Source organism: Tupaia chinensis, unplaced genomic scaffold (assembly GCF_000334495.1).
Source record: "Tupaia chinensis unplaced genomic scaffold, TupChi_1.0 Scaffold000606_1, whole genome shotgun sequence".
Lineage (NCBI taxonomy): Eukaryota > Metazoa > Chordata > Mammalia > Scandentia > Tupaiidae > Tupaia > Tupaia belangeri.
Window position 1 is genome coordinate 813,262 of NW_006160124.1, and position 13,141 is coordinate 826,402.

At 38.3% G+C, this 13,141-nt stretch overlaps 1 protein-coding gene across 1 annotated transcript in view; it reads right to left on the reverse strand.

Moving 5' to 3' along the window:
* Window positions 1–13,141, reverse strand: part of GRM3 (glutamate metabotropic receptor 3) — a 277,783-nt gene that overhangs the window by 25,716 nt on the left and 238,926 nt on the right. The window contains exon 4 of the mRNA XM_006158745.2: window positions 7,061–8,127. Coding sequence (XP_006158807.1) covers window positions 7,061–8,127 — 1,067 coding nt within the window. The remainder of the gene's footprint in view (window positions 1–7,060; window positions 8,128–13,141) is intronic.

The following is a 13,141-nucleotide window of genomic DNA, read 5'->3' on the forward strand; positions in this document are numbered from 1 at the left end:
ATTTATTTATAATTTTTTTAGAGAGAGATTTTTACTATAGGGTGTGTGTGCTCACTGGAGAGGCAGAGAAAGAAAGACAGAAAGTGAGAGATCACCCCCCCCCAGGGGGATGGACAGGCCTAAATCCTTTCTCCTCCATTCTCTTCTCTGGATTTTGGGCATGCACGCACACACACATGCACGCATGAGCCCGGTGTGAGTTTGAAGCTGTTGGGTCTGGGACTTGAACTGCATTTGGTTATGTGGGATATAACCAGTGATATAACCATTATGCAACTCTGCTAGTCCCAATGCAGAATTTTTTTAAAAATCAAAGTTAATGCTAAAGCCTATAATGAATACAATATCAGCATTTCAAACAAAGACAGGAACAGTGCTGTGCCATGGTATATTCTATCCTAAGACCAAAAGAAAAATCCTGATCCTGCCTTGATCTCTGTTTATGAAAGTGTCACTTTGCCACTTTGTAATGCCAGGTAGAAACAGGAACTAGGGTAGTCTACACAATGCTGACACCCTGGCTACTGCTATGACTGTAAGTAACAATGTCCTTTGTCTCTGAGTCGGGAGTCTCATGTCTTTTGCCAGCATCCCTGAAACTGTGGCAGGGTAACCTGCTAGATTGCAGAGAGGGTACAAATCTTCCACAATTCTTGACAAGTTCTGTCACTATTTCTAGTCATTTCTATTGTTAACATTCTATTGAGCTGCCAGAGGCTCTGACTGGAACTTCCACCACCTACCACTGTGGTCTACCAATCTCTTCATTCCTGCCTTTTCTGTCACACAAACATCCTTGTAACAGCTTCTTTTTCTCCCCTAAAATATAAGATCATAATATTCTCTGCCTAAAAATCTATTGTTCCCTTTTCTATATAAAATAAAACCTAAAAATAATTCTTTGTAAGTATTTCAATCTTGTCAAAATTCTGAAGTCACTTCCAAAATCTCTACCAACTATAAAAACAGCTTTCTCTGCCCCAACTCCAATGGCAATCCAGAATATTGTCACTCAAAGTATTGGGTTGTCAGAAAAGTCAGAATGTATTTTTTTTTGCTTTGCTATGGAAAATATGTCACAACTTTTCCAACGGCCCAATATATTCCTTTGACTAGTAGCATCTCCATTCCCTGGAAGCTTCCTAGAAATCTGTGTTCTTAGGACACATCCTTTCTCACTGAATCAGAATCATTATTTCAATGAGATCCCCAGGTGATTTGTAGATACATTAAAGTTTGAGATGCACTGCAGTAACCCTCTTTTCAAGAAAAAAATTTAAAATTCTGTCATAGCACTTACCACTGCATGAGTTAGCCTACATTTTCATTCATTCATTATTTACTCTCCATCCCTATCCTTCCCTTGCTCTCCACTAGACTGTAAGTTACAAGAAAGGAAAGACTTGTCTATGTGGATAGTTGTATCTCCAAGGCTTAAAACGAATGCTCACATATTTTTTGGAAGACATGAATGAACAAAACACTCAGTAATTACTTTTTTTTTTTTTTTTAGAGAGAGACTTTCATAATAGGTCGCATGTGCTCACCAGAGAGACAGACAGTGAGAAATCACCTCCCAGTGGGGTGTGGCCACGCCACAACCATTTTTGCTCTGTTCTCCTCTTGGGATTTTGGGCATGCACATACATGTGCCTGGCATGAGTTTTAAGCTGCTGGGTCTAGTACCTGAACTGTGGTCAACTATGTGGGAGTCCAGTGATATAACCATCATGCCATGTGCTGGCCCCGGTAATTACTATTAATGAATTCCTATTGTGGATAATTACTATTAATAAATTCCTTTATGAATAACTTCTTATCCAAACATAGCCTAGTTTTTATTTACACAATTTAAGCTATGTATTGGATCCTCAACAGCTCAGTGTTTGACTCAAACTATAAGGGAAAGTAAAGTTGTGATACAACAGAAATCTTGGATAATTTCTTAAATATCCCTTGATATTTTGATTCTTGATCAAGTTCTTGCTTGCTATAGACTCTTTCAAATCCATCCTTTAAGTAAAAGATAGATAAATTTGTGGTACAGTATGAAGGGCATGGGCATGAATTTGGATTAGAAAAACTTGTCCTACTATTTCTTGAGTGTGCCACCTAAGAAATAAATTATCTTGCATCTTTTTATTCATGTATTTGATGGATAATAAAATTTGCTTTCCAGGGGGTTAATGAGGATAAGTGAATTCATATGTGTAAAGTATCTGACAGAGGAAGTTAATTAGGAAGGATTAGTTCCGTCTTTTCCTTTTACCATGTCTATTTTTTGGGGAAAAAATAAAGAAAATGAGAAAGATAATAATGTGAAAAACAAAACAAAACACAAACACTCCAGAAATCAAAACCTTAGAACCCTTAAACATTATCTGAATAAATAGCCTTGCCTGATATAATCTGGCCAAATTGCCAGTTCCCATTAATTTCTCACTAAATGCCCTCCACCACTCCACCATCTCCAGCCCATTTTCCATTTAAGACTATTAAGACTGCCTTTGGGTTGGTCTGTTCCCATCTGTCGCAGGAATATTGCCTATATTCTCTGTGTATGTTAATTGCAGTTGCTACTTTTACAAGGTAAAAATCCCATGTCTTCCAGAAATATTTTTGGAAAGACCAAACTTGTACTGATCTTTTCTTTTGAAGCTCATAAGCACTTAGTTTATATCGCCAATTTAATTATAAGCTATTCTGTGTTAATCCTGATTCCTCATATTTGACCCTCTATCTCACACCAAGCTGAGATACAAACTTTCTGAAGACTGAAGCAGTGCTCCATATTTATGTATAACTCACAATGAGCAGCAAAGTACTTAGTCTATAAGCCCTGTTACCTGTTTGAAGCCCAAATTCTTTCCAGCTGCCCTCAAGTTACTGGAATCTTTTCTTATGCTGTTCATTCTGGCTGAACCACACTGTTTCCTTCTGGGAAAATTTTAATCTCTGTCTTGAAATTTCTAGAACAGGGTACTCAAGCTCAAAATGCATATGGAGTCCATGAAGATTTGTGAGTGAAGGGAGCCTGGTTCACAAATTGGTTGTGGGGTGTGGGCAACAGGAGTGAGAGTACTCTGTTTTGAAGGGTACTTACTACTTATCTCCTGCTAATTATTTTGGAACTTGGGCTATGTGTTTTACTTTGTTAAGAAAAGCCAAAAATAGAGATATTTATGTACAATTTCTCAGTGTTCTAACTTTTTTTGGGGTTTGAAAACTTTTTTTTCTTTTTTTTTTTTTTTAAGAGATTTTCACTGTAGGGTGCGTGCGCTCGCCAGACAGAGAGAGACATAGAGACAGAAAGCGAGAAATCACCCACCAGGGGGGATGGCCACGCCGCAATCCCTTCTCCTCCATTCTCCTCTCGGGATCTTGGGCATGCATGCACACGCGCCCGGCGTGAGTTTTAAGCCACCGGGTCCGGGACACGAACCGCGGTCGACTACGTGGGAGTCCAGCGACATAGCCATTATGCTAACTGCTGGTTCCCAAAACTTTTTAAGATAGGCCAAATTAAACATATCTGTGGGGCAAGAAGATCCTGTGATTCATTAGGGCAGTGGTTTTCAGTCTTGGCTACAAATTAGTCATCTCAGGGACCTTTGAAAAATCCTGATGTCCAGGCCACAGACCAGGCTAATTCAATCAGAACTTCTAGGCTGTGTCTCAGATATTGATATCTTTAGAATGCTACTTAGCTGATTCAATATGCAGCCAAATTTGAAAACAGCTGTGTTGATGGGTTCAGCCTATCTTTCTTATTTCTTTTGTAAACTTAGAACTTGCATTTTTTTTCTTGCATTTTTTGTAAGCAGCAAGTGAGTCCTGATGCTTTTTGTGTAGTTGGATACCTTAATTAGAATGTACTCTCTCTTTTTTTTTTTTGTGGGGGACGGGGAGGTTTTTGCTATAGGGTGTTTGCACTTGCCAGAAAGACAGTGAGAAATCACCCCCAAGGGGGAATGGCAATGCTGCAATCCCTTCTCCTCCATTCTCCTCTCAGGATCTTGGTCACACATGCACATGCGCCCAGCATGAATTTAAGCCATGGGGTTCGGGACTCGAACCGTAGTCAGCGACATGGGAGTCCAGTACGTAGCCATTATGCCATCTGCTGGTCCCAAATACCTTTATTAGAATGCGTTCTTAAAAACAAACAAACAAACAAACAAACAAATGAAAAAAACTCAATTCCTGGGACCAGCAGTTGGTATAGCAGTTACATCACTGGACACTCATATGACCAACCACTGTTTGAGCCCCACACCCGATAGATTGAAAATCACACTGGGTGTGTGTGCATGCGTGCCCAAGATCCTGGGAGGAGAATGGAGGAGAGAGGATTGCAACATGGTCTTCCCCCCTAGTGGGTGATTTCTCACTTCCCCTCTTACTGTCTCTCTCTCCCCCCAGTGAGTGTGCATGCCGTAAGGCAAAAACCTCTCTTTAAAAAAAAAAAATCAAAAACAACTCAATACCATCACTTCTGTCCTATATGCCTTCTGCCATGTGATGAGAACTCTGGAATCTTCAGTTAATTCCATTCAGTCAGTTGCTGTGTTATACTGCTAATATGTAAAGGAAAAAGTCACTGCTTAGTGTCTTAGAAATAAATGCTAATTGATTCAATAAAATCACATGTTTATAGTTATTTTTATATACTGGACATAGTATTTTCTGCTCTAATTTGTTTGTTCGTTTTTGTTGCTAGCTCTTTTTAAGAATGAATAGTTTTGAATCATACATCCAGGACAACAACAATGACCATTTTCACTGTTTTATCGTTCCCTAGCATGACTGCAAAGGGCATTTTCCTAAGAACTTAAAAAAAGAAACAAAAAAAACCCCTATAGATTTATGGGAGTGAATGTGTATATAAAGACAAAAGAGATGGGGCATTAAAAATGCCTTAACTACTGTATAGTTCTCCATCTGAATCCCTAAACTATAAAAGTTCGAACTCCCTTGTGGTTCATATACTCTGCCCTTTAATTCTGCTGATGCAGTTCTGATGTTACCTCTTAAAGATTTTCAAATGTTTTAATATGTCACCTCAAAATGCCTGAGTATTTCAGTCACATCATTGTGAATAATTTAAATAGACTAGATATAATAAGCTTTGACAATCTCCTTATTCCATGAAATAGATTTTTTTTTAACTTTTTTTTTTTCAATTGTCAAAGGGCTTTACACTCACATGTGTATGTGCATGCAACAGAAAGAGATGGAGAAAGTACACCCTATTGTAGTGTGGTCATGATACAATTCCTTCTCCTCCATGTCGTCATCCTGTCAGGATCTGGAACATGATTACTCATATGCCTAGCATGTGTTTCAAGCTGCCAGGACTGGAATTTGAATGACACGGTCAGCCATGGAGTACTCGGCTCTCTTAATCAGGCTTTAATCAAAATTTAAAAATCAATTTAAAAAAGTTTAAAAGATAACAATTTGAGGCTATGGAGTCAGCCTCAAATTGTTATCTTTTAAACTTTTTAAAGTTGATTTTAATTGACAAAAAGTGTGTAAAAACTTTTTATTGTGTACATCATGTTTTGAAATAAGTACATTGTGGGAAGGCTGAATTGAGCTAATTAACAGGTATATTCATTCACATTCATAGTATTTGCTTATAGTGAGAACACTTCAAATCTACTCTCAGCAATTTTGAAGTCCTCAACAGTGACCGTGTTGTAGAATGGAGCACGTGAACTTATTCCTCATATCTGAAATTTTATATGTGCTTTGTCTTTGTTTTTAGGCTATAATTTTCTGGATTTGGACAATGCAGAAATGGTTGGTAAACAGATTTGAGGACTTTTACAAACTATGGAGCACTTCATTTTGTAAAATCATGGTGTGAGAGGGAAACCATTATGGCACTGGAAAACTTTGTGATGGCTTAGGAAATATAGAGAAGAAAAACCAATGGTCTGCAAATAAAATTTTCTTATACTAACTCATTATAAGATACTAAAATTAGAATTGTAAGTGCCAAAATAGACTATGAATGATTTTAACAATTTGATAAATTAAGAAGTTTCTCTCAGAAGGACTTACATTGAAGTCCAGAAATTTGATGATATATTACTAAGAGTGTGAGTAATGACTTAACTAGGTTACTTGGATATATACAGTACATTTTTAACTAGTTCAAAGAAAATGTGTGTGTGTGTGTGTATATAGTTGTCAGAAAAGACATGTATTTTTCCATGTTTTTCTATGCAAAAATGCATTAGGAATTTTCTGATGACCCAATACCTACACACACACACACACACACACACACACACACATTTATATATACATATATACACAATTGTAGAAAAATAACAAATAAAATTGTATTTCAATCTGCTTTAGAGAAGTGATGAAGCATGAGACAAAGTTTTTAGATATTAGTTTTGAGATCTTTAAACTGATCCTGGGTTAATGTTGCAAAAGTTAATTTATAGATCAATCGATGGTAGCCAAAATCTCAAGTATATAATTTGAAATAGTCTCATCAGGTACTTAGTGATTTAAGTCTTATTCTCCTATTAATCATTTTTAAAATTTAAATTAAACGTTTTCTGGGGGACTTAGCATGTGGCATAGTGGTTAAAGAACTGGACTCCTATATGACCAACCTCAGTTTGAATCCTGGACTTTGCTTTCTCACTTTCCCTCCCTCTCTCATCTCTCTCATCTTTCTCTGGTGAATGCATGTTCCCTACATCAAATTTAAAAATCACCATAATAAATAAATACATAAAATAAAATAAATTTTTGGTGTGTGTATATTACTTTTTCTCTCCTACTAGATTATAAATAACTTAAGCCACCATGCCATTTATTTATTTTCTTCTCTGTGCCTAGTACAGTGCTCTGTACATGATAGGTACTAACTAAATGCATTTAGAACATACTAAATTAATTTCTACATATAATATGGAGGTTCATCATGGCATTTGTAATTATCCAATTCATTGTTGAGAAGAAATAAAAGGTGGCTATTTTGAATAGAACACTACAAAACATCGGCACAATAAAAAGAAAATCAAAGACTTACTCTGTAGTCACTCGATGTCACATAAAATATGGGGAGGAAGGCCAACCAGATGATGCATGTGGTGTACATGGTAAAACCTATGAACTTGGCTTCGTTGAAATTTTCTGGGCACTTCCGCGTTTTGAAGGCATACACAGTACATAGGATCACCAGGATCACATCATAGGTGAGAGAGATCAACATGCTGGAATCTTTGACATTGCATTTTAAGATGACCGTTTCCCTCTTCTCTGGAAGAGTGTACCTCCTGGTGCCTGGCGTCTCCAGGATGAGCCAGACAGACACCACCACAATTTGCACCAGTATCAGACCCAGGCAGATGAAGACCTGCGAACCAGGGCTGATAAATTTTGGCCTCTGAGCGCCATTCTTGACCCCATCAAAAATACGGGCGATGCAGTTTGTCTTGGTCAGCAGGGCTGAGTAACAGATAGCGAAGGAAGTCCCCAGTCCAAGTCGGCGCAAAGTACAGATGACTGGAGACGGCTTAGCAATGAAGAAGAATGTCATGGAATACGACAGGCCAACCCCAAATAACAAGATGTAGCAGAGTTCCCTGCCTGATGCTTTGACCAAAGGGGTATTGTTGTGCTTGATAAAAACTGTTATAACCACACATGTACACATGAAACCCAGGCAGGCAATGGTGACGGGGCCAATGGCCCACGCGTCTTCCCACTTGATATAGTCCTCAGGAAGATCGAAGCATCCAGTTAGGTCTGCAGTAGGCCACTGCCCAGGCCCACAATCCACACAGGTAAACTCATCAGCTAGGTATTCATAGGCCTCGCAGGGGATGCAGATCCAGCAGCAGACATCCCCTGGTTGCATGTTCTTCATTTCATTGGGGGCACAAGGGTCGCTGCACTGGGAGGTGGGGACTGAGTTCCGGGACCAGTGAATTGAGTCGACATCCAGTGATAAGGTTTCTGCCCAGTGACCAACCTTCAAATAGGCGTACTTTCCACCCACGTACTGGAAATTGAACACGTTGTATCGCCCCATTCCATCGCCGAAAGTGTCAAACTTGACAATGCTATCTGCGCCTTTATTTGGGTTGAATGGAGCTGTGATACAGAAAGTGAAAGAAAAAGAAAGAACACTTGTTTAGGAGTCTAATGTGTGATCAGTCAATTTCTTTGTCATACACTTAGCAAAACAGAAATAACAGGGAATGGGGATTCAAAGGCTGAAATAATTTATAGGTTACCATTGAAAGTTACACATCAAAGCTCCTAGAATACTCACACATTCATAAATTCATTTACTTAACAGTATCCAGCGGGTGCCAAGTGCCACTGGTAATCAGGCGTACGATACTGTGCTGCCTTTGAGGGAGCTTATTTTCTACAGGGGAATTGGCACAGTGTAGTCGTATTCTCTGTGTGTGTAAATACTCTTTTTCTTGAAAGATTTCTCAATAGGGACTGCACAAACCTTCATGTCTCATTTGTATTACGTAGCTACTTATGTACAGCCATCAAAATGGTTCCTGTCTTAAATATTCTCATGAAAATATAAAGTTGATAATATTTTTCCTCCTTCAAAAATGAAAATTTTATTTGAATTTCTCAAACACCTGATATGTTTCTCTTAATCACCTGTGATGATTCAGAAAGAAAAAAATTGAAAACCCATCCATAATCCTTCAACCCTAAAGTTTTGGAGGGTATTTGTTCTGACTACATATGCACGCGTGTCCCTGTATAGCATACCGCTATCTGCATAAACGCGTAGCTGGGTATCTTGAAGGCATGTTTCTCTCCTATCTGCAAGTCCCTAAGAGCGGCAGCTCTCTGAGCATCTGTGTTTCCTCTCTGCAGTTGCTGCTCATCATGTGTGTTTTCCCAATGTCTGCTGGCACTCAACACGGCCCCCCACCTTTTTAAAGCTTATTTATTTCTTCCATAAGACAGAGAGACACTCCTAACAGAGTCCTTATGTGTGATTCACCCGCAGTCTCGGCTGGACTAGATCATGAGCACACATATGTGTGCCCAGTGTGCTCAGGGACATTTGGGAACACAAACTCAGGATTTTTTTTTTTTTTTGCTACTGAATGTGTGAAATTGCCAGACAGACAGAGACAGAGATGGAAAATGAGAAATCACACCCCCAGAGAGGATGGCCATGCCGCAATCCATTCTCCTCCATTCTCCTCTTGGGATTTTGGGCATGAACGCACATGGCCCAAAGTAAGATTTAAGCAGCTGGGGCCAGGACTCAAAGTGCTCCATGACCCAAACAGTGGTCGACTATGTGGGAGTTCAGCGATGTAACCATTGCGCCATCTGCTAGTCCCACAAATGCAATATCTTACCCATGCAAGTCCAGTTGCATCACCGCTGTGTCACAACCTGGACGTTCACCCTTTTTTTTTAAAGGTTCTCTAGTACAATTTATTCTTATCACATCCTAGTTTGCATTTACTAAGTGTTTTAGAAATACTTCACTTGGGACCAGCAGATGGCGTAATGGTTACAACTCTGGACTCCCAGATAATCGACCGCAGTTTGAGTCTCAGACTGGTGACTTAAACTCACGCCGGGCGCATTTATGTGTGTCTCCAAGATCCCGAGAGGAGAAGGGATTGTGGCGTGGCCACCTCCCCTGAGGGTTGATTTCTTGCTTTCTGTCTCTCTGTCTGTCTCTATCTTTCTGGCAAGCACATGCACAGTATAGCAAAATCTCTCTTAAAAATAAAAAAGAAAAGTAGAGCTCAAGAGAACAACTTAGAAAGACTTAAGGAAAGGCCTTACATTCTCAGTGTTTTCAACTTCTTATTTAACCTGCACCTCTCACTACAGATGCTTGCTCTTTTATGGTGATCATGGTGTGACTGAAGCTTGAATAAAGATTTGGCATCAGGCAGAGTCTGTGAATCTGTGATGGCCCATTTTTATGCCACCAATTCTACTCTACTGTTTACTACTTCATGATGCCAGTCTTTGCTCATGCCGTGGACCTAGAAGAATGCTGCTGATGTCTATAGATTGCATAGACAAACCAGATCTATTAGAGTAGGCTTGCCTATGTTGTTAGTTAGGACTGAAACTGTTTAATGGCTCTAACAAAGTGGAAGTTAATTTCTCACTCAAGACTAAGGTTGAAGGTCTTGGCTGGTGGGTGTCTCTCCTCCACATGATAAGTCAAGAACCTAGGTTCCTTCTATCTTGAAAATGTGCTGACTGTGAGGGCTTCCATGTCAGCAGCATTCATTCCGTGCAAGGAGCAAGAATGTAAAGGAGATATACTGTGTGTAATTCCCATCTCTATCTTTAATAACTATGTTCTTGAACAAGATAAACTTTCTGACTCTTTCCTAATTAGCAAATTGGGAATAAGAGTTATTTTGAAGACTTGATGAGATAAGCCACGTAACATACCAAGCACAGTGCCTGGTTCACAGTAAATGTTATACCATAAATGTTAGCGATAGTGACGTTGATGACAATGATAAGAATAAAAAGATAAAACAACTTCATGAAAAAAAGAAGTGTTCATAAAGCTGAGATATGATATGTTCTTGGTGGCAGGGAGGGTGAAGATGGAGAGAGGTAGATATTATTCAGTTCCTACTGCTTTATCCAAACCCTACTTTTTCTATCTTTTTCATGAGAGAGCAAGAGTGAGAGCAAGAGCGAGAGCGAGAGCGAGAGAGCGAGAGAGAGAGCACAGACATGTGGGAGGAAGAAAGAGAGAGAGAAGTCTTTTTGACAGGGTCTCACCACATTTTGATCCTTCCTGCCCCAGCCAGCTAGGATCACAGGAGCATGTCACTGTGCCTACCTGTTTAGGTTGGGCCAGGAACCAAACTGGGTTTCCCATGAGGCCTCAGCCATTGTGTAGCATTAACCTCTGGTTTACACCACCATGACTGGGCCCAAACTCTACTTCTGACTCAACCAGAACCTTATTCCTCTATCCCATTCATTTCCATGAATAAGCATAGTATTTATTTATAGTTCTCTTTAAATTAATGTATACTGAGTCATTGAGAAAGTCATGATGAACTTTTGCATAGAAAAACAGAACAATATATCGAGACTTTCTTTATAACCTAATACTTTATTTTCAATAGCTACACACTAATGTGTATAAATACCAAAATGCCTGAGTATTTATGTAACTTACCATTTAAATTACTTTCAAGGTTTTGCCTTTATAAATATCATTATCTCATTATTCCCTTAAAGAAAATTCATAGAAGTAAAATTTCTGGGTCAAAGTTGATGTTCTTTACAAATTTAGCTACAGAGACAAGGTTTTTACCCATTCACATTCCCATGAATATTGACATACATGCCCATTCTTCCCAATCTTACCAACCTCAGGTATTACTGATCCTTTTAATCACTATAAAAATATGGTATAATTTTAATTTGTGGTCCTTTGGCTTTTAGGGATGCTGGTTATATTTTAATATTTAAAAAATAATACGTATTTTGTGAACTCTTGGTTATTACACTCATCACTTATTTTCTTTGGAAAATAAAAGTGTTAATGCTTTTCTTAATATGTAAGAGCTCTGTGTGGATTGAAGATATTAGCCTTTGTCATCTACATTTAAAATATTCTTCTCTTTTAACTTTATTTATTCTATTTTTTCCCAAATGGATTTTTGAACTCTTAGGTAACTGATTCTGTCAATCTCTTCCTTGTAACTGCTAGCTTATGTATCAGCTCAGAAAATGCTTCCCTACTGTAAATATATTAAAATATTCATCTAAAAGTTTTCTGTTACTTTTATTTGTTATTATATTTTATTGCCAAGGGATGCTTGTGCTTGCCAGAGAGAGAGAGAGAGACAGAGAGAGAAAGAGAGAGCAACCTCCAATGGAGCATGGTGATGCTGCAATCCTTTTTCTTTCATCTCTCCATTCTGTCAGAATTTTGGGCAAGCATGCAAATGTTCCTGGCATACTTTTCAAGGCTCCAGGACAGGAAGTTCAACCATGGTCAACATGTGGGATTTACTCCCACTTACACAGCACTGAACTCCTATGCTACAGAGCCATCCCTGATTTTCTTTTGTGTTAAAATTTTAATACACTTCAGATTTACTTCAGTGTTCAGTGGAGGTAGGATTTCATTTCACTTTTTTTCTCAAATGACTAATAATTTAACTTAAACTAAATACTAAATACCATAATAAATATAAATATAGTACACATACTGAAACATATTATTACATAATAATATTTTAACTTAAAAATATGTATTTCAAAATATTAGAAGACATTTACATATGTGTATTTTGTCTTTGTACTATCTGTACACGTAGTAACTTTCTTCAAGGCTGCAAGACTGGGATAGTTTCAAGTAATTTATAATGCAAATAAAAATGATAAAGTAATATAACAATATTAAATAGTTTTCAGGCCAGCAGATGGCATGGTGGTTAAGGTGTTGGACACCCACATGGTCAACTGTGGTTCAAGTCTTAGACCTGATGGCTTGCTTTCTCACTTTCTCTCTCGTTCTCCTTTTCTCTCTATGGTGAGTGCACAAAATCTAAAAAATAATAAATAAAATGAAATTTTAAAAAAATAATTTTCCACTGATTATAACATTTGTCATACATTAAATCCCATGAAACTCAATTCCTTTGATACTTGTCTTTTGTCTTGAGCTCTTTCCACAGTGCACTGTCTTTTTTATAACTACTACAGGTTTGTACTATGTTTTATTAACTGTTTGGACAAGTGAACACAGGAATTGAAGCATTATTACTATACTTTTAGGTGTAAGAATCAATATCAGCATTCTTTTTATTTCCCCTGAGATTTTTGTCACAGTGTGCATGTGCTCACCGGAAGGAAAGACAGACAGTTTGAGGGACATCTTTCTCACTAGGGGGTGATGGCAACACTGCAATCCCTTCTCTATTCTCCTCCTGGGATTTTGGGAACACATGCATACATGCTTGGCATGATTTTCAAACCTCCTGGTCTGGGACTCGAACCAGGACCAACCATGTGGGAGTCCAGTGCCCCAACTGTGATGTCACCTGATGGTTCCTCAATATCAGAATTATTATATCACATAAAACTAAATTTCTTTATTCTATGCTTAGAAAAA